This window comes from Crotalus tigris, unplaced genomic scaffold, assembly GCF_016545835.1.
Source record: "Crotalus tigris isolate CLP2741 ecotype Arizona unplaced genomic scaffold, ASM1654583v1 scf7180000017690.20705106771:4171800, whole genome shotgun sequence".
NCBI lineage: Eukaryota > Metazoa > Chordata > Lepidosauria > Squamata > Viperidae > Crotalus > Crotalus tigris.
This window is the reverse complement of record NW_024096569.1, coordinates 3,491,161-3,513,148: the sequence shown is the minus strand read 5'-3', so window position 1 is coordinate 3,513,148 and position 21,988 is coordinate 3,491,161. Positions and strand designations below refer to the sequence as shown.

The following is a 21,988-nucleotide window of genomic DNA, read 5'->3' as shown; positions in this document are numbered from 1 at the left end:
CATGTGGACCTTTCATGGCCCAACTAGCCAACATCATCAGAGCTAGAAGGGAGTGGGGTTTGTGGAGTGGAGGAGAAAAAGAGAGGAGTGGGAGGAAGAGAAGGATGAGAAGGAGAAGGGAGGAGGTGGAGGAGGACAATGATGATGACATGGAGAAGGAGAGGGGAGAAGGAGGAGGACGAGGACGACGAGGAGAAGGAGGAGGAGGACTGTGGAATCCTTTGAGCTTGGCTGTTTCCTTTCAGATGTTTCACAACCCAACTAGGTAACATCATCAGAGCTAGAAGGGAGTGGGGTTTGTGGAGTGGAGGAGAAAAAGAGAGGAGTGGGAGGAAGAGAAGGATGAGAAGGAGAAGGGAGAAGGACGAGAACGAGGAGGATGACGAGAAGGAGAAGGGAGAAGGACAAGGATGAGGACGACGAGGACGACGAGAAGGAGAAGGAGGGAGGAGGAAGAGGAGGAGGATTGTGGAATCCTCTGAGCTTGGCTGTTTCCTTGTAGATGTTTCACGACCCAACTAGGTAACATCATCAGTGTTAGAAGGAGTGGGGTTTGTAGAGTGGAGGAGAAAAAGAGAGGAGTGGGAAGAAGAGAAGGATGAGAAGGAGAACAGAGGAGGAGGAGGACAACGATGACAACAATTGTGGAATCCTATGAGCTTGCTTGTTTTCTTGCAGATGTTTCATGACCCAGCTGGGTAACATCATCAGTGCTAGAAAGGAGTGGGGTTTGTGGAGTGGAGGAGAAAAGGGGAGGATGGCGGAGGAGGACGAGGAGAAGGACGAGAAGGAGAAGGGAGAGGAGGAGGAGGATTGTGGAGTCTCCTCTGAGTTTGGTTGCTTTCTTGCAGACATTTCATGATCCAACCAGGTATCCTCATCAATGCTAGAAGGGAGAGGGGAATCTGCTCTTCAACAACCATGCTCAGAGAGCATCCAGGACCTCACAAGATCAGGTACGGTATTCTCAATTCTTTGGATTGAGAACCAGGTCAACCAGGTCTTCAATGCTGGAGACAAAGATGAACTTCAGACTAAGTGGAGGAGAATCGATCAAGGCGTCCAGTAGTCCAATCAAGGCTTCTTCAGTCTTAATAAGGTTGGAAAAGTCCCAGCACAGTTAAGTTGAACTAGTGAAGAGTGACCCAATTCAACTCAGGCCGAGTCAGGAAAATCTGACTAGAAGCAACCAGAAGAGCATGGCCAACTCAACAAGACCAAGACACGTCAACCTGGATTCAACGAAGCTTTCCTGGCTTCAGATATATGAACCCTTCAGACCTGTACAAGGCCAAGATGGAAGAGATGCAGCTGAACTGAACCAGTTTGGACAAGTTCACCCGAACCTCGAAAACAAGGCACCAAAACCTGGGATTGGTCCGAAAGATAATTCACGGAGCAGGACTCACCCAGTAGCTCTGGCTTCTTGTTGGACAAGATCTGGTAATAGATGTGATAATTCCTCTCAGACTTCAGCTGGAAGATGACCCTGGACTTTTCCAGGAGATCTGAAAAGAAGACGGAAAAGCGGAGAACGACAAAGATGCCGAGATGGTGAACAAGTGCGAAAAGTCCAGAAGAACAATCCAAGAACTTGCAAAGAATCCATCAAAGAGTTGAGAATTCTGGAAACTCAACACTCACAAGTTTCTATGTCGGCTGATGCCAGCTTGCCCGTCGCCCCAAAATGGATTCGGATGAATTTACCCTGAAGAAGAAAGGAGAAATGGATTGAGGGCAAGTAGAAGCTTGCGAAGATTAGACAGGATGGTATCCCAGAAAGGACACGCCTTCTCCTTGCATCCATACTTACGAAGCGAGAGGAGTTGTCGTTCCGTAGGGTCTTGGCGTTGCCGAAGGCCTCCAGAGCTGGATTGGCTTGGATGACTTGATCTTCCAAGGTGCCCTGTGGATGGGTGGGGTGGAAGTATTAGACCAGGGGTCTTTAGTCTTGGCCCTTTGATGACTTGTGGACTTCAACTCCCAGAATTCCTCAGCCAGCGTGCCTGCCTGCCTCAGGAATTCTGGGAGTTGAAGTCCACAAGCCATCCAAGGGCCAAGTTTGAAGAGCCCTGCATTAGAACGAGATAAAGATAAAAAAGATGTTGAGACTCTAGAAAGAATACAGAGAAGAGCAACAAAGATGATTAGGGGACTGGAGGCTGAAACATATAAGGAACGGTTGCTGGAATTGGGGATGGCTAGTTTAATGAAGAGAAGGGGGGACATGATAGCAGTGTTCCAGTATCTCAGGGCTGTCACAAAGAAGAGGGAGTCAAGCTATTCTCCAAAGGGCAGGACAAGAAACAACGGACGGAAACTAATCAAGGAGAGAAGCAACCTAGAACTAAGGAGGAATTTCTTGAGAATGAGAACAATTAACCAGTGGAACAGCCAGCCACCAGAAATTGTGAGTGCTCCAATACTGGAAGTTTTTAAGAAGAGACTGGACAGCCATTTGTCTGGAATGGCATAGGGGGTTGGACTAGAAGACCTCCAAGGTCCCTTCCAACTTTGTTATTCTATATCAGGGGTCTACAAACGTGGCCTTTTTAATGAGTTGTCGACTTCAACTCCCAGAATTCCTCAACCAGTGTGCCTGGCTGAGGAATTCCGGGAGTTGAAGTTCACAAGTCATAAAAGGGCCAAGTTTGAAGATCCCTGTTCTATATACAGTATTCTATGGAGGGTTAGAAGTCATAGTGCAAGATAACCAGAGGCCACCATTTTTCTAATTAATGCTAATTAATTAATTGTTCTAATTAATATTGTTCTAATTAATACTAATGAATTAATTGTTCTAATTGATACTAATTAATTAATTGTTCTAATTAATACTAATCGATTAATTGTTCTAATTGATACGAATCAATTAATTGTTCTAATTGATACTAATTAATTAATTATTAATAGCCGTTACTACTGGGCTATCTGGTTAGGGTTAATAGAAGTAGCACCCGGTTGAAGAGAACTGGTGTAATGTGTAGCCCAGCTTTAAATATGTAACTGCCTTGAGAACTTTAAGACGAGTGGACTTCAACTCCCAGAATTCCCCAGCCAGCATGGCTGGCTGGGGAATTCTGGGAGTTAAAGTCACAAGTCATAAAAGGGTCATAGTTCCCTCATGCTGGCTGAGGAATTCTGGGAGTTAAAGTCCACAAGTCATAAAAGGGTCATAGTTCCCTCACGCTGGCTGAGGAATTCTGGGAGTTGAAGTCCACAAGTCATGAAAGGGTCGTAGTTCCCTCACGCTGGCTGAGGAATTCTGGGAGTTGAAGTCCACAAGTCATAAAAGGGTCATAGTTCCCTCACGCTGGCTGGGGAATTCTGGGAGTCAAAGTCCACAAGACTTAAGTCTTCAAGTTGCCCAAGTTCAGGATCCACTAGTCTGAATTATTGCAGTAGGGATGTCCAACCTGGGCATCCAGCCAAGCTGGATGGGGAAGTCTGGGAGTTGAAGTCCAGCCGTCTTAAACTTCCCAAGGTTAACAAAACACTGCCCGACTGGATGCTCACCTTCCCCGTTGCGGCCGCCTGGTCTTTCTTGCTACGATCGCCAATCGCAGCGATGACCGCAAAATATTGGATGACCCGTTTGGTATTCACAGTCTTCCCAGCACCGGATTCTCCGCTGTAGGGAGGGGGGAAAAAAACCCAACATAATCTTAATTCGGGCCTGATTGATGGGACAGTGGATGTAAATAAGATCACCATTGGTGACCTGCCTAAGGCAGCTTCCCGAAAAGCAAACTTGAATTTGGGGAGGGTGGGGAAGCCGGATTCGCTTAACGACCACGTGATCCACTTAACAACTGCAGTGATTCGCTTACCACCACCCCCCACGGCAAACCAATTGCAAAACAGCTTTGGCTCATGTAGCCACTGTCTTGCTTAGGCACAGAATTCTGGTCCCGTAAGTTGAGGACTCCCTGTATAGAGCAACATTTAGTCAACCCAGGAGACATCAGACAGCTAAGCTAGGTCAGATCTGATCAGGGTGGGGAGCCCTCGACTTACAGAAGCCCATTTAGTGACCATGCGAAGTTGTAACACCACAAAAAAAAGAGACTCGGCACTGTTTTTCCACAATTACGACGGTTGCGGCATCCCCTAGGGCAGGGGTAGGCAACCTTGTCTCTTTTATGACTCGTGGACTTCAACTCCCAGAATTCCTGAGCCAGCCATGCTGAGGGGAAAGGGAGAGGTTTCCAAGCTGAGCCTTGCTGGCTCAGGAATTCTGGGAGTTGAAGTCCACAAATCATGAAGGGGCCAAAGTTTCCCTCACGCTGGCTCAGACAGAGGAATAAGGAGCTGATTAGAGCTAAGACAGGGCTAGGCCATCTTGGCTCTTTTATGACTGGTGGACTTCAACTCCCAGAATTCCTGAGCCAGCCATGCTGAGGGAAAAGGGAGAGGTTTCCAAGCTGAGCCAGGCTGGCTCAGGAATTCTGGGAGTTGAAGTCCACGAGTCATAAAAGAGCCAAGGTGGCCTAGCTTTGCCCCAGGGTTACGTGATCCAAATTCAGATGCTTGGCAACTGACTCATATTTATGACAGTTGCGGCGCCCCGGGGGGGTCATGTGATCCCCTTTTACGACCGTCTGACAAGCAAAGTCAAGGGGGAATCCGGATTCATTTAACGACCGTGTTCCTAACTTAATAACTGCAGCGATTCACTTAATAACTGAGGCCAGATTCATCTAATAACAGAAGCTTTGAGGGTGAATTGTGGTTTTAAGTTAAGTTGATCCTACCAATTCTTGTCTTTTATGTGGGCTTAACGTGGGCGCTCCATCACTGGAGGTTTTTAAGAAGAGACTGGACAGTCACTTGTCTGAGATGGTGTAGGTTCTCCTGCTTGAGCGGGGGGCTGGACTAGAAGACCTCCAAGATCCCTTCCACATTCTATTCTATTCTATTCTATTCTATTCTATTCTATTCTATTCTATTCCATTCCATTCCCATTCCATATTTTCTATTGTATTGTACTTACTGTACTGTACTGTACTGTATTCTATTCTATTCTATTCTATTCTATTCTATTCTATTCCCATATTTTCTATTCTATTCTATTCTATTCTATTCTATTCTATTCTATTCTATTCTATTCCCATATTTTCTATTCTATTCTATTCTATTCTATTCCCATATTTTCTATTCTATTCTATTCTATTCTATTCTATTCTATTCTATTCTATTCTATTCTATTCCCATATTTTCTATTCTATTCTATTCTATTCTATTCTATTCTATTCCCATATTTTCTATTCTATTCTATTCTATTCTATTCCCATATTTTCTATTCTATTCTATTCTATTCTATTCTATTCTATTCTATTCTATTCTATTCTATTCCCATATTTTCTATTCTATTCTATTCTATTCTATTCTATTCTATTCTATTCTATTCTATTCTATTCTATTCTATTCTATTCTATTCTATTCCCCATATTTTCTATTCTATTTTATTCTATTCTGTTCTGTTCTATTCTATGTTATGTCCCTATAGCTTCCTGCTAGGTCAAAGACTGAAGAAAAACCACTTTAATTTCACTGTGAGAAGAAGACAAGCCCCCCCCCCAATCAAAATGGAAAACAAGTTCCACGGGGTTGGTAAGATAACTAAATAGCATTTTGATAACTAGACAGTATTTTGAAAGATCAAGGCCGGAGCTGAAACTTACGTGATAAGAATGGACTGGTTTTCCCGATCTAGAAAAGAGAAGGGGAAAAAAAAAAGATTTGAAAAGAAAGGGAGAAACATGAAAGCAAGAAGGAGAAGGAGATAGATGAGGACAAAGAAAAAGAAGGGGAGAGGAGACGGAGAATATGGAGGAGAAAGCAGAGGAGGAGGAGGAGATAAGAGAAGGAGGAAGAGAAGGAGAAGGCGAAAATAGACAAGGAGGATGGGGAAGAAGATAGACAAGGAAGAAGAGGAGGAAAAGAAGGAGAAGACAGACAAGGAGGGGGAGGAGGAAGAGGAGAAGCAGAAAACAGAAGAGGAAAAGAAGGAGAAGATAGTGAAGGAGGAAGAGGAGGAAAGGGGGATGATGGACAAGGAGGAAGAGGAAGAAGAGAAGGAGGAGGTGAAGATAGACAAGGAGGAGGAGGAGTAGGAAGAAGAAGAAGAAGAAGAAGAAGAAGAAGAAGAAGAAGAAGAAGAAGAAGAAGAAGAAGAAGAAGAAGAAGAAATTGACAACGAAGAAGAGGAGAAAGACAAGCAGGAGAAAATACATAAGGAGGAAAAGAAGAAGGCAGATGAAGAAGAGGAAGAAGAGAAAGAGAAGACGGACGAGGAGGAGGAGGAGGAGGGAGAGAAGAAGGAGAAGCAGAAAACAGAGGAAAAGAAGGAGAAGATAGTCAAGGAGGAAGAGGAGGAAAAGGGGATGATGGACAAGGAGGAAGAGGAAGAAGAGAAGGAGGAGGTGAAGATAGACAAGGAGGAGGAGGAGGAAGAAGAAGAAGAAGAAGAAGAAGAAGAAGAAGAAGAAGAAGAAAAAGAAGAAGTAGAAGAAGTAGAAGAAGAAGAAGAAGAAGAAGAAGAAGAAGAAGAAGAAGAAGAAGAAGAAGAAGAAGAAGAAGAAGAAGAAGAAGAAGAAGAAGAAGAAGAAGAAGAAGAAGAAGAATAAGAAGAAGAAGAAGAAGAAGAAGAAGAAGAAGAAGAAGAAGAAGAAATTGACAACGAAGAAGAGGAGAAAGACAAGCAGGAGAAAATACACAAGGAGGAAAAGAAGAAGGCAGACAAGGAAGAGGAAGAAGAGAAGGAGAAGATAGACAACGAGGAGGAGGAGGGAGAGAAGAAGATGATAGACAAGGAGGAAGACAAGAAGGAGAAGGAGAAGATAGACAAAGAGGAAGAGGAAGAAGGGGAACAGGAGAAGCCCCAGTCTACTTCCTGAAATCTTCAACATTGATTCTTCTCTCATGACCACCAGGTTCCCCTCTTCTGGATCCCCTCGTCTTCCTTTACCTGTAAGATCCTTTACCTGTCAACATGTACTGATAGGCATTGTCGGAGATGGAGAAGATATGAGGAGGAGCTTCACTCCGCTTCTTCCCTCGGTAGGCAGCCACCACTTCAGCGTTGTAGACTGGCAACCACTTGTAGGGGTTGACCGTCACACAGAACAGCCCTGAGTAGGTCTAGAGAAGAAGAGAGGGAAGAGAAGTGAAGTTTTGAAGGCCCTTCCTGGTCTGTGGTAGAACCTCAAAGCCTAGGGAGAGGACAATTTATTTCTTCACTAGAGGAATGCCTGCCTTTTCTCTGGAGAAGTCTTTTCTCAACCTTGGGACATTTTAAAGACCGTGGACTTCAACTCCCAGGATTCCCCCAGCCAACGACGCCGGGAGACCACCAGGATGGTTCCCGTAACTGGAATGGCTTCTGAACACCCCACCCCACCTGTGTTTGAAGGCCACCCCTGGAATACTGCATCCAGTTTTGGTCACAAAAAAGAGGTTGAGACTTTGGAAAAAGGGCAGAGAAGAGCAACTAAGACGATTAAAGGCCTGGAGAACAAAACATAGGAAGAACGGTTGCAGGATTTGGGTATGGATAGACTCTAGAGAAAAGAAGGACTTAGGGGGGACATGATAGCTGGATTCTGGTATTTGAGGGGCTGCCACAAAGAAAGAGGGGATCTATTTTCCGAAGCACCCGAAGGCAGTTTTGGTCACCACGATGTAAAAAAGATGTTGAGACTCTGGAAAGAGTGCAGAGAAGAGCAACAAAGATGATCAGGGGACTGGAGGCTAAAGCATATAAGGAACGATTGCTGGAATTGGGGATGTCCAGTTTAATGAAAAGAAGGACTAGGGGGGACAGGATAGCAGTCTTCCAATATCTCAGGGGCTGCCCCAAAGAAGAGGGAGTCAAGCTATTATCCAAGGGGCCTGAAGGCAGGACTAGGAGCAACAGATGGAAACTAATCAAGGAGAGAAGCAACCTGGAATTAAGGAGATTAACAATTAACCAGTGGAAGCACCTGCCTCCAGAAGCTGTGAATGCTCCAGCACTGGAAGTTTTTAAGAAGAAGTTTTAACAGCCATTTGTCTGAAATGATATAGGATTTCCTGCCTGAGCAGGGAGTTGCACTAGATGATTTCCAAGGTCCTTTCCATCACCACCACCACCACCACTATCATCATCATTATTATTATTAGCAATGGATGGAAACTAATCAAGGAGAGAAACAACCTGGAATTAAGGAGGAATTTCCTAACAATGAGGACAATTAACCAATGGAACAGCTTGCCACCAGAAATAGTAGGTGTTCCATCACTGGAGTTTTTTAAGAAGAGACTATACAGCCACTTGTCTGGAATGGCCTAGGCGTAGGGCTAGGCCACCTTGGCTCTTTTAGGACTCATGGACTTCAACTCCCAGAATTCCTGAGCCAACCTGGCTCAGCTTGGAAACCTCTCCCTTTCTCCTCAGCATGGCTGGCTCAGGAATTCTGGGAGTTGAAGTCCACGAGTCATAAAAGAGCTGAGGTTGCCTAACTCTGGTCTAGGCCTAGTCCACAGGTCGGCAACCTGCGGCTCCGGAGCCGCATGCGGCTCTTTGAGCCTTCCCCTGCGGCTCCCAGCCTCCTCTGCCTTTGCAGAGAGAGACAGAGAAGAGAGAGGAATTGCGCTTCCCTGCTTCTCTCTCTCTCTCTCTCTCTCTCTCTGTGTGTGTGTGTGTGTGGGTGTGTTTGTGTTTTTGTGTGTGTGTGTGTGTGAGTGTGTGTGTATGTAAAAGAGAGTGGACTCACAGTGTTTTCCGAGCTGAAAAGCTTACTGGGCGGAGCTCCTCCCTTTGCTGCGTCTCTGCAGGAAGCAGGAAGGGCAGGAGAGAGCTAGCTAGCCCAGCTAGGCTGACTCAGGAATTCTGGGAGTTGAAGTCCAAGAGTCATAAAAGAGACGAGGTTGTCTACCCCTTATCTTGTTGGACAACAGCTTGAAGCTTGTCAGGTGAGCAGCAGATAGGAGAGGGGGGGGAGAAAGAGAGAGAGAGAAAGAGAGAGAGGGAGAGAGAGAGAGAGAGGAAAGAGAGAGAGAGAAAGAAAGAGAGTGGGGGAAGAGGAGTGGCAGACCAAGGGCAGATAGAGAGGGAGGGAGAGAGAGAGACAGAGAGAGAGAGACCCTTTTGACATCTAAAATGAAGATAACACTGCATATATCCTTTTTTTTACCTGTGTGTGTGTGTGTGTGTGTGTGTATACACATACATATATACATATACATATACATATATATACACACACACATACATACACACACAAACACACACACACAAACACACACACACCTATAATAAAGGTAAAAAAGGATATATGCAGTGTTATCTTCATTTTAGATATCAAAATGGTTTTGCGGCTCCCAGTGTTTTGTTTTTGGTGGGAAACGGGTCCAAGTGGCTCTTTAAGTGTTTTGGGTTGCCTACCCCTGGCCTAGTCCATTTTATGACTCGTGGACTTCAACTCCCAGAATTCCTGAGCCAGCATGGGGGAACTATGGCCCCCTCATGACTCGTGGATTTCAATTCCCAGAATTCCTGAGCCAGCATGAGGGAAACTTTGGCCCCTTCATGACTCGTGGACTTCAACTCCCAGAATTCCCAAGCCAACCTGGCTCAGCTTGGAAACCTCTCCCTTTCCCCTCAGCGTGGCTGGCTCAGGAATTCTGGGAGTTGAAGTCCACGAGTCATAAAAGAGCCAAGGTTGCCTACCCCTGGCCTCCTGCTTGAGCAGGGGGCTGGACTAGAAGACCTCCAAGGTCCCTTCCAGTTCTATTCTGATTCTGATTCTGTTTTGCTCATCACCCCCAGATATCTGTGGGGTAAGAATAAGGTCCTCCATGCAAAGTCTTCCCTCCCCATTCCTCTGGGCTTACGTAGATCATCCAGGAGGCGTAGCGATCCTTCAGGTTGTAGAGCACGGCCGGTTCGTGCAGAAAAGTCAGCATGGCCATATCCTCGATCTTGTCGAACTTGGGCGGGTTCTGCTGCATGATTTGATCTTCTTTGACCGTCACCGTCTGCCAACGAGATGGAATCGGATCTTGAGGTCAGATAGGCCTCACCACAAGAACGGGGCTCCCTTTGCTGAACCCGTCCCTGACCCATGAGGCTTTGAGTCCTGCCTTGGGCATGAAAGCCGGCTGGGTGACTTTGGATCAATCACCGGGAGATGGAGAGTTCTAGTCCTGCCTCAGGCGTGAAAGCTGGCTGGGTGACTTTGGGCCAATTACCAGGAGACGGACAGTTCTAGTCCTGCCTCAGGCGTGAAAGCTGGCTGGGTGACTTTGGGCCAATTACCAGGAGACGGAGAGTTCTAGTCCTGCCTCCAGCATGAAAACCGGCTGGGTGACTTTGGGCCAATCACCAGGAGACAGAGAGTTCTAGTCCCACCTCAGGCATGAAAGCTGGCTAGGTGACTTTGGGCCAATCACCAGGAGACGGAGAGTTCTAGTCCTGCCTCCGGCATGAAAACCGGCTGGGTGACTTTGGGCCAATCACCAGGAGACGGAGAGTTCTAGTCCCGCCTCAGGCATGAAAGCTGGCTAGGTGACTTTGGGCCAATCACCAGGAGACGGAGAGTTCTAGTCCTGCCTCCGGCATGAAAACCGGCTGGGTGACTTTGGGCCAATCACCAGGAGACGGAGAGTTCTAGTCCCGCCTCAGGCGTGAAAGCTGGCTAGGTGACTTTGGGCCAATCACCAGGAGATGGAGAGTTCTAGTCCTGCCTCAGGCGTGAAAATTGGCTGGGTGACTTTGGGTCAATCACCAGGAGACAGAAAGTTCTAGTCCTGCCTCAGGCATGAAAACCGGCTGGGTGACTTTGGGCCAATCACCAGGAGACGGAGAGTTCTAGTCCTGCCTCAGGCATGAAAACCGGCTGGGTGACTTTGGGCCAGTCCCTCTCTCCCAGCCCTAGGAAGCAAGCAATAGCACACCACTTCCGAAATGTTTGCAGGAAAACTCCAGGGACTTGTCCAGGCCGCTGCCAGGAATCCACACACATTAACAAACAAACACACACACACACACACACACACACACACACACACACACATACAGTAAAGGGAACAACGGTGCTTGACCCTCAGGGAGATTTATCACTGTCAACCCAACAGGCTAGAGCGGATTAAGAAGCCCCACACCATGTTAGGCCAGCATTACAATATTACAATATAAATATAATATTGTAATAGCTATAGTAATGGTCCTAGCAGCCTGAAGACACGTCCCCTTCCCCTCCTTTATCTTCATGCGACTTGGGAAGGGGCTTGTCTGAAATATGTTCTCATTTTCTCGGCCAGGGCTCAAGCCCCCCCCCCCCTTATCTAACCACTGTTTTGGTGGCAACTGCTCCTGCTATCCGTAGTTTCTGAACTACGACCATTTTAAGAGGTGCGGACTTCCAACTCCCAGAATTCCCCAGCCAGCTCTGCTCTTCTTAAAATGGCCGCAGCTGAGTAAAGTTGATCTGTGCCCTCTGAATGATTTCTTCTCAGTTTCTCTACCCTTCTCTAACTGGCCCAGTCCAGGCAGCTTGGACTTTAAGCCCCATCATCCTCAGCCAGCACCACGAAGACCCACTTTACAGCACAGCTGGATGGAAGATGCCAGGAATTGAGATCTTTCAGATCTGGAGGAATGCTTACAGCCCTTTGTCTGGAATGGTATAGGACGGGGGTCTTGAAACCTGGCCCTTTGATGACTTGTGGACTTCGACTCCCAGAATTCCTCAGCCAGCAGGCCTGGCTGAGGAATTCTGGGAGTTGAAGTCCACAAGCAAGGGTCTTTAAACCTGGCCCTTTGATGGCTTGTGGACTTCGACTCCCAGAATTCCTCAGCCAGCGTGCCTGGCTGAGGAATTCTGGGAGTCGAAGTCCACAAGTCATCAAAGGGCCAAGTTCGAAGACCGCTAGTATAGGGTCTCCTGCTTGAGCAGGAGGTTGGACTAGAAGACCTCCAAGGTCCCTTCCAGCTCTGTTATTCTGTATATTTTTGTAGTCTAAAGATCTGACTTCAAACGACGTCTACCTTGCCGCTTTCCGTTTCCGCGGTGATTTTGCCACCTTCTCTGGAAACGATCTTGGCTTTCACAAATTCCTCTTTGGCATCCGGCACGAAAACATCCTTCTTCATGTCGAACGGCCGGGTCTGAGCTTCGATACGGCTCTTTTCCGACATGCGCAAGAAAGGGGCGGCGGCCCCAAAATCAGATGTCTCTCCATCCATGGTGGGAGCTGCAACGAAACCAGGTTAATGTCGTCGATACAGGCTGTGGGGCTCTCCCGGCGGGCAGGTGGGCAGGATTCACACCTGCAGCCTTGGGGGAAAGTTTTAACAAGGGTGGTTTTCTGGCAGACATTTCACAGCCCAGCTAGGCAACGTCATCAGGGCTCTGACTGCTAAAGCGAGATAATCTGCAATGTGTCGTTCAGAAGGGATCCACCGGAGGGCGCCCTGAGCTAAGCCAAGTTTTGAATAGTGCTGCTTCCCCCCCTGGTGTACAACACTGGAACAGCGCCTTATTTAATCCCTCTCCTTCCAGGGCAGATATGCTGCCCCCTGCTGGGTGTTAGCAGAATTGCACCCTTTAGAAACCAGCTTTAGGCAAGGATGCCACCCAGAACAGCTGCAACTGAAGTGTAAATAGATATACTACTAGATATAGATTGTTCTGTTGGTCAGAAATAGATAGTTATGATAGTTACCCTTTGTTTTTAGAGGATTGCTGAGGAGAAAAACCGGGGACACCTCAGGTCGGACTCCTGTCGTGGAAAAGGGCCGTGTTAGTATAAAATACACCCCAATCCTTTCCCCAGCCACCCAGGTATCGTTCCTGCCAGGATGATTCCGATATATTTTATTTTAAGGGAGGAAAAAAATATTGGGAGGAGAGGAGCTACAATATATAGATTTTCATATATGTTATGAAAGATCAGCCTCTAAGGTACATTTTCTCAGTGTATGCTTTCCCTAATGAAAGAGCTAAATCCTCCCCAAAGTGGGTTTTTTTTTCAGTCAGACATGTCAAGCATGACCGCCATTTGTTCCCAAGGATTACGAAGACCATGTTTTCCAGATAGTATCTCAAAGAGATGGGAGTTGTAATCCCAACTATTTCAGAGCAAGAGAGTGCCTTTTCTGACAATTTTATTAAAGGAAGGGAGGGAAGGAGGAAGGAAGGAAGGAAAGAAAGAAAGAAAGAAAGAAGGGAGGGAGGAAGGAAGGAAGGAAAGAAGGAAGGGAGGGAGGGAGGAAGGAAAGAAAGAAAGAAAGAAAGAAAGAAAGAAAGAAAGAAAGAAAGAAAGAAAGAAAGAAGCAGGAAAAAGGGAGAGGGAGAGAGGGAGGGAGGAAGGAAGGAAAGAAAGGAGGAAGGAAGGAAAGAAAGAAAGGGAGGGAGGGAGGAAAGAAAGAAAGAAGCAGGAAAAAGGGAGAGGGAGGGAGGAAGGAAAGAAGGGGGGAGGGAGGAAGGAAGGAAAGAAAGAAGGGAGGGAGGGAGGAAAGAAAGAAAGAAGCAGGAAAAAGGGAGAGGGAGGGAGGAAGGAAGGAAAGAAAGAAAGAAAGGGAGGGAGGGAGGGAGGGAGGGAGGAAGGAAGGAAGGAAGGAAGGAAGGAAGGAAGGAAGGAAGGAAGGAAGGAAAGAGGAAAGGAGACTGCAATGAAAAGAAGGAAAAGAAAGGAAGGGAAGGAAGAAAGAAAGGGAAGGAAAAAGAAAGGAAAAGAAAAGAAAGGAAAAGACATTTCTGAATTAAAAGTTAGACTAGGGTGTGACGATGTAGAATATTCCTGGCCAAAAGTGAGTGTTTTCAAGAGGAGAATTTCCCTCTTCACCAAAGGTGTGATGCTAACTCATCCTTCCCCTGCCTGCGTCCTCCAGCTGAACTGGACTACATCTCCCATTCTTCCCAGCTGGGGGAAAGCTTCCCAGCTGGAGAAATGCAGGATACCCACTCCCTTACAGGTGGCAACATCGCTAACAGCAGCAGGTGCCAGAGACACTCAGCGGACGGACGGGGCTACCACCAAATTACCCCTTACAACCGCTTCCTCCCCCCTCTCTAAAATTCAGGAAGGGGCGATGCCCTCCCCCCCCGTGCAACCTGGTCTTCAAGAAACGCATCCCATTCCCACGACCCCAGTCAGACCCGTGTTTATAATTTCTTGCGCCCAAAGCATCACCCCTTTCCCTGCAGCATGAATTGGACAGGGGGAATTCCCCATCTCTCACCCCACACTGTGGGGGGCTGAAGGGCTGCAACGGGGGGGGGGGTCTTACCTGAGACCAGCAGAGAAGGGATGGGGTTCTAAGCAGAGTCCGTGGCTCAGGACCCTGGTTATAAATCCCCAATTCCCTCCCGCCCCCTCCTCCTGGCCAGCCTCATATGGACAGGCAGACCCATCCTCCACCCCCTTCCTCCCCACATCTCCAGCCTGGCCCCCCGAACAATTGGAATCTCTCGTCATTGTCGTGGTATGAAGAATAGGAACAGGTTCAGGGCGGGGGGGGGGAGAGAAGGAGGGGGCAGGAGAGAGACGTCAAAATATCTTGGAACAACAGGACTGAGATTCCAGAGGGAGGGGGAGAAGGAGAGCAGGGGGTCCCGGGAGGGCGAGACACGGGGAGAGAATTCGTGCAATGGCCACCCTCCCCCCCTCCAACGGCTCATTGGCTTCGCCACAGAATGCAACCTCACACCAAGATTGCAGTTGCAGATTTATCGACAGCTTACATTGCGGGTACCAAAACTGCAAAGCTCCAGATAGCCACTAGAGGGCTGCAGATGATGCTTTATACTGCCCTCTCGTGGACATGAGGAGTATGGCAGCCTGGTTATACATCTTCCTCTATTTATATTATTCTAGTTCAGTGGTTCTCAACCTTTTTAATGCTGCGACCCCCAACAGGTCATAAGTCAAGGACTACTCAACCGGTCATAAGTCGAGGACTACTCAACTGGTGCAGCACCGTTTGCAGAATGGGAGTTTTGGCGGGCTCAGCAGGGCAGAGACAGCCTGGACAATTCCTATTGGCTTTGAAAGCCAATAGAATTAGACTCTATTCAAGAGAGTCTATTCTATTGGCTTTCAAAAGCCAATAGAATAAAAGGGAGGAGCACAGCTAAGGAAAAGGGGGAAAAAAATGGCGGACTGCGTTGTTTGGCGACCCCCGTGAAATGGTCGTTCGACCCCAAATGGGGTCCCGACCCACAGGTTGAGAACCACTGGTCTAGTTATATATATATTTGGAGTGCCGATGGCTTGTTGGCTTTGCTACAGAATCCTCTCCTTGCGTGCAACCTTGTAGTGGTAATTTATCTCAGACTAAAAGAGTTAGTTACATTGAAGATATCAAACCTGGGCTGCAAAGCTCCAGTGGCCACTAGAGGGCTGCAGACGATGCTTTATACTGCCCTCTCGTGGGCACGAAGAGTATGGCAGCCTAGTTATACATCTTCCTCTCTCTATTTATATTATTATAGTTATAAATTTGAAGCACTGATGTCACTTGAGCATAGAAATGAATAGTAGCATTTTTTATGGAGTGGTTTTAAATGACAGAACTGGACAATGTGAAGAGTTTCAGATTTCAGAGAGTTCCATTCCCATCAAGATGAAACTAACCTCCGGTGTTTCTTTGGTGTAAAATAAGAAAATAGAAAAAAAAAATCTCAAGCATCGTAACTTTTCACATATTATCCCTATTTGCATAGTGAATTAAAAGGTTTTTGAAACACCAACAACGTTCTTGATATAAACTGAAGTTGAGTCCTGATGTTTTTTTTTCACCCGAGTTTTAAAAAACTTGATTATTACTCTCCCAATTCTGGAATTTAAAATCCAACAGCATTGCTCCAGATGCCCATTAGATGGCAGCAGACAGTGTTTCATACCACCCCTTTTGGACACGGGGAGCATTGCAGCCTAGTTATACATCATCCACTCTGTATTTAGGTTATTCCAATTATATACATTTGGAGCCCTGATGTCACTTGGTGTAGAAATTAATACTATCGATTTTAGGGGTTGGTTTTAAATGATAGAACTGGATGTTGTGAAGAGTTTTAAGCTGGAACTAGCCTCCCATTCTTCTTTGGAGTAACACAACTGGGAAACAGAAAAAAATATTGAAGAGCATCATAACTTTTAACTGTCATATTATATAATAATAATAGTAGTAAAGTTGGAAGGGACCTTGGAGGTCATCTAGTCCAACCCCCTGCTCAGGCAGGAAACCCTACACCATTTCGGACAAATGGCTGTCCAGTCTCTTCTTAAAAACTTCCAGTGTTGGAGCATTTACTGCTTCTGGAGGCAGGCTGTTCCACTGATTAATTGTTCTCACTGTCAGGAAGTTTCTCCTTAGTTCTAGGTTGCTTCTCTCCTTGATTAGTTTCCACTCGTTGCTTCTTGTCCTGCCTTCAGGTGCTTTGGAAAATAGCTTGACTCCCTCTTCTTTACGGCAGCCCCTGAGATATTGGAAGACTGCTATCATGTCCCCCCTTGTCCTTCTCTTCGTCAAACTAGACATACCCAATTCTAGCAACCGTTTCTTGTATGTTTTAGCCTCCAGTCCCCTAATCATCTTTGTTGCTCTTCTCTGTACTCTTTCTAGAGTCTCAACATCTTTTTTACATCGTGGTGACCGATGTAACTGTTGCACCGTCAGCCAGATGTTCAGACTGAAACTGGCATTTTGGCACACCTGTTGAAGAAGAGGCAGATGTAGTTGACTGATGGTGTTACAAATATCATCCCAGGATGTAAGCTGTTCCAAATGGACCGATTCTGATTTGTCAACGCCGATGGCCTTCCAACGGTCCAGAATTGGTGCTTCCATTTTAAATATCCTATTCTTGTTGAACTTGATCTGCAATGTGGGTAATCCTTGACTTACAACCATTCGCTGAGTGACCTTTTAAAAAGTGACACGCCCGTTTTTCACACTTAAGGACCGTTGCAGCATCTCCATGTTCACGTGATCAAAATTCAGATGCTTGGCAACTGGCTTGTACTTATGACGGTTGCCGTGTCCCCCTGGGTCACGTGATCCCCCTTTGAGACTGTCTGACAAGCAACGGGAAGCCACTTAACAACTGCAGGAAGAAAAGGTCGTAAAATGGAACAAAACTCACTTAACGGATGTCTTGCTTAGCGACAGAAAATTTGGGCTCAATTGCAGTCGTTAAGTCAAGGACTACCACCGAACAGATCGTTGTTTCTTTGTTTTCAATCTCTCTATGTTTGCTATGGGTCTCTATCTCATATTATCCTATTGTTCCCGTGTTGCACCGTTAATTAAGAGTTATTTGCAACTTTCTTAGATCCTAAACTACAAGGGAGTCCCAAGCATACATTTCCGTGGAGTTACAAATCTTAATTGTTTCAGATTTCCACTTTGCATTCCCAGCTTAAATCCCCACTAAGGGTGTGTGTGGGGGGGCTGGTCTGATAGAAATATCTCCCCCCACCCCCCGGGAACCAATAATAGCAACCTGGAAGGGCTTCTAAAATAGGGAGCGGTATGTGATGACAGTTTAACAATATCTCTTGTGATCCCACAGCTCTGATCCAAATAACCTGTCTCGGATTTAAAGCAAGTAACACTAGTTGTTGTTTTTATTGCAGTTACTCCTCAACTTACAACTGTCCTTTTAGTGACCGAAATTGCAACGGCCCAGGGAAAAAAATGCGAGTTAGGATTGTTTTTCACACTTACGACTTTTTGCAGCATCTCCCAAGGTCGGGCGATCCAAAGGCGGATGCTTGGCCACCGACTCGTGCTTACGACGGTTGCAGCGTCCCCGGGGGGTGGGTGTCAGGGGACCCCCTTCTGTGGCCTTCTGATGAACCAAAGTCAATGGGGAAGGCAGGATTCACTTAACAACCGCATGGCTGACTTAACCACTGCAGTGATTCGCTTAAGGACTGTGGCAAGAAAGGTAGTTAGCAAAATGGGGCAAAACTCGCCATCTCGCTTAGCGACTTAAACTTTGGACTCCCTTGCGGTCCCTGTATAACTGGGAAATTAAAAGCTGAGACGTGGTTTGCTAGAGTCCGTGAAAATAAACGATAATCTGGATTAATAAACTTACTTGGGTTTTTTTTTCTGAAAATGCAATCTTTTTTTTTTTTAATGCCTCTTTTTCCATCTGATTTTACTCCGCAAATCTTTTGCGAAATTCAGAAGAAGTTAGACACAAGCGGGATGATCTCTGCAACAGGGCACAAAATATATTCTTGGCGTTAACATGCACGCAAACCCCCTCTGGCATTTTGGAGTTAGTGTGTGTGTGTGGGGGGGGGGTAGGACTCGTTTCCTGCGGTGCCAAAGCTTGCGAAACAACACCGTATCTATAATGAGTGTTGTCGTTTTGCCGATAACGAAAAGAGAAGTTTATCTGGGAATGTTTTCCCACCCCACCCCACCCTTTAGCAAACCATTGTCTTGATTTCAAAAAGGGGAAACTTGCTGACTCTGGCAGAAACGAGCTGGGATGATATATACAGGGGATCCTTGATTTATGAACATCCATTTAGCGATCAAAGTTACGTTGGCACGGAAAAAAAGTGGTTTGCGGCCGGTCCTCACACTTACGGCCGTCGCAGCATCCTCCAGAAGTTGTAGGTGTTCCATCACGGGAGGTTTTTAAGAAGAGATCGGACAGCCAGTTGTCTGGAATGGTAAAGGGTCTCCTGCTGGAGCAGGGGGTTGGACTAGAAGACCTCCAGGGTCCCAACTCGCTGGAAGGCAGGACAAGAAGCAATGGATGGAAACTAATCAAGGAGAGAAGCCACCGAGAACTAAGGAGGAATTTCCTGACAGTGAGAACAATTAACCAGTGGGACTCCTTGCCTCCAGAAGCTTTGAATGCTCCAACGCTGGAAGTTTTTAAGAAGAGACTGGACAGCCATTTGTCTGGAATGGTACAGGGTTTCCTGCCTGAGCAGGGGGTTGGACTAGATAACCTCCAAGGTCCCTTTCAACTTTATTATTATTATTAACTCTGTCCTCCTTCTCCTCCTCTTCCATTTTAAGAAAAGACTGTACAACCGTTTGTCTGGAATGGTACAGGGTCTCCTGATTGAGCAGGGACTGGACTAGAAGACCTCCAAGGTCCCTTCCAACTCCATCCTCCTCCTCCTCCTCCTCCTCCTCCTCCTCCTTTTAAAGAAGAGACCGGACAACCATTTGTCTGGAATATTATAGGGTCTTCTGCTTGAGCAGCGGGTTGGACTAGAGGACCTCTAGGTTCCCTTCCAGCTCTATTCTTCTGTCAGCCCCACAGCCAGATAATTAAAATTTGGGGGATTGTCACTTGTGACTTTCCCATCTGGCTCCTGGCAAAACAAGTCAACGAGGAAAGCCGGATCCTCTTAACAAAGTTGTGATTCATCGAACGACTTCAGCCAATGGGCTTCGCCGGTAAAAAAAAAAAAAAAAGTTGTCAAATCTGGTCCAACTCGTTCCAACAGTCGATTTGCCGCGCTATGGAAATTGTGGTCTCAGTTGTGGTTGTGAGTTGGAACAACTACCCTGTCGTTTGCTTCCAGGCTGGGCTTCCGGCTAAGCAAGCTGGGATTTAGTTTTGGATGGGAGACCATGAGGAGATCTGAGAGGGACGAGGTAATTGGGAAATTGGGAAATTCCTTATTCTATTCTATTCTATTCTATTCTATTCTATTCCTTATTTTATTATTCTATTCTATTTTCTATTCTATTCTATTCTATTCTATTCTTATTTTATTATTCTATTCTATTCTATTCTATTCCTTATTTTATTATTCTATTCTATTCTATTCTATTTTCTATTCTATTCTATTCTATTCTTATTTTATTATTCTATTCTATTCTATTCTATTCCTTATTTTATTATTCTATTATGTTCTCTTCTGTTCTATTCTAAAGAAAGCTCGTCAAATGGTGCAAAACTCACTTAACAACTATCTGGCTTAAAAACGGAAATTAGGGGCTCAATTGTAGTCGTAAATCAAGGATCGCCTGTATCGGGAGGAAAAAATCCCACTTGTACATTGGCCTTTGCATGTTCTGGATGTGGGTTTAATTCCGAGAAAATCTCCTACGGATCCTGTTTGATCCTCTTTCATTTTCTCCCCAGGGTGAGCGTGCAGGATGTCGAACCTAAAACCCCGTTTATCTGAGCAAATCCTCAACCCCAAAAACACCTCTCAGCAGGTCCCCAAAAGGAGAAAGCCCCCCCACACCCCATTTTTTCTCCCTTCCCAAAGCTAAAAAAGCTTGATTCAATCCCAGAAAAATCCGATTTTTGTTTTTGTTTTTTCTCCTTGCAAGCTGATCTTGCTGCTTGCTGCGTCAACCGGGCGCCCTGGAACGCCTGGGGGTCTATTCCAGGCGCTTTGCAAGGGCCGGTCAGCCCATTGTGGCTAAAATAAGACGTCTTTGTGTGTAGAGGCACCGTTGCTATATAAGGACCGGAGTAGGCAAGCAAGGTCGCCTTGTTCTCCTTCTGCATTTTTTTGCCTTTTGTTCGGCCCGACTGACAAGCACGTCAAAGGCCGGATCGGGTGACAGGGCCCAGGCGGGTGTCTGGGGGGGGGGTGTTTAATGGGGGGGGGTGGTTGAGAAGAGAAGCTGACATTTGGGGTGGGAAATGCCACCAGGGACAAGGGCTGTGTGTCATGACAGGCCAGGAAAGGCAAGGCGCCAAAGGAGGGGACGGACGAAGAAGGAAAAAAGAACAGGAGGAGCACAGAAAGGTGCAGGAATACAAGCAATCCTCCACTTACGACGACAATGGAGCCCGGAATTGATGTTGCTGAGTGAGAAGTCTGTTACTTAACACTTAACAAGTTCGATCCCGTTTTACGATCTTTCTGGCCTCAGCTGCTAAGTAATAATAATAATAATAATAATAATAATAATAATAATAATAATAATAATAAAGTGACATTGATAGACTTTATCTACCAAGGCAAATAGGTGGGCGTGGAATGCTACAAGTACATCAGATGGTTGAAGAAGAAAAGATGGCTTTGGAAGAATATCTGAAGAACAATGATGAAGATGCACTGAAATTAGTATATCAGGAAGGCTTACTGACTACTGGAGAGACCAAACTGGCCTACAACAAAGACCAAATGAAGAACAGAATAGAGGCATGGGAAGACAAAGCACTACATGGCCAATACATGAAAAAATAGCTGGGAAAGCAGATAATAATAAAACCTGGCAATGGCTAAGAGCAGGAAAACTGAAGAAAGAGACCGAGGGACTAATTCTGGCTGCACAAGACCAAGCCTTAAGGACAAATGCATACAAAGTCAAAATCGAGAAGACAGCAACAGACAGTAAGTGCCGCCTATGCAAAGAAGCTGAAGAAACAGTGGACCACTTGGTAAGCTGTTGCAAGAATATTGCACAAACTGATTACAAGCAGCGGCATGACAAAGTAGCAACAATGGTGCATTGGAAGATCTGCAAAAAATATCATTTGCCTGTAAGCAAAAACTGGTGGGATCATAAAATAGAGAAAGTCATCGAAAATGATAAAATTAAACTGCTCTGGGACTTCAGAATTCAAACAGACAAGCACCTGCAACATAACACCCCAGACTTAACAACTGTCGATAAGAAAGACAAAAAAGTCTGGATAGTGGACGTGGCAGTGCCTGGAGATAGCAGAATAGAAGAGAAAGAACTGGAGAAGATAACAAAATACAAAGACTTACAAATAGAAATAGAAAGACTGTGGCAAAAGCAAGCAAGGGTAGTACCAATAGTAATAGGCTCCTTGGGTGCAATCCCAAAACAACTGGAGCACCACTTGAACACCATTGGCATTGACAAATTCACTATTAGTCAATTGCAAAAGGCGGCCTTACTAGGAACTGCTTCCATCCTGAGACGATATCTGTAATACCATCAAACATCCACATCTGCCTATCCCAGGTCCTGGGTAAGGACTCGATAGGTAGACAAAATGGCAAATCCAGTCTGAACATCTGGCTG

At 46.0% G+C, this 21,988-nt stretch overlaps 1 protein-coding gene across 1 annotated transcript in view; it reads right to left on the bottom strand.

Moving 5' to 3' along the window:
* MYH7 (myosin heavy chain 7) overlaps positions 1–14,333 on the bottom strand; it is a 57,019-nt gene extending 42,686 nt beyond the window's left edge. Inside the window, exons 1-10 of the mRNA XM_039338103.1 lie at positions 14,276–14,333; positions 12,709–12,765; positions 12,032–12,237; positions 9,877–10,020; positions 6,987–7,143; positions 5,685–5,712; positions 3,517–3,631; positions 1,814–1,906; positions 1,645–1,708; positions 1,410–1,508 (exon numbers count right to left, since the gene is read on the bottom strand). Of these exons, the coding sequence (XP_039194037.1) occupies positions 1,410–1,508; positions 1,645–1,708; positions 1,814–1,906; positions 3,517–3,631; positions 5,685–5,712; positions 6,987–7,143; positions 9,877–10,020; positions 12,032–12,229 (898 nt within the window). The 5' untranslated portion in view covers positions 12,230–12,237; positions 12,709–12,765; positions 14,276–14,333. The remainder of the gene's footprint in view (positions 1–1,409; positions 1,509–1,644; positions 1,709–1,813; positions 1,907–3,516; positions 3,632–5,684; positions 5,713–6,986; positions 7,144–9,876; positions 10,021–12,031; positions 12,238–12,708; positions 12,766–14,275) is intronic.
* Positions 14,334–21,988: the final 7,655 nt, after the last annotated feature.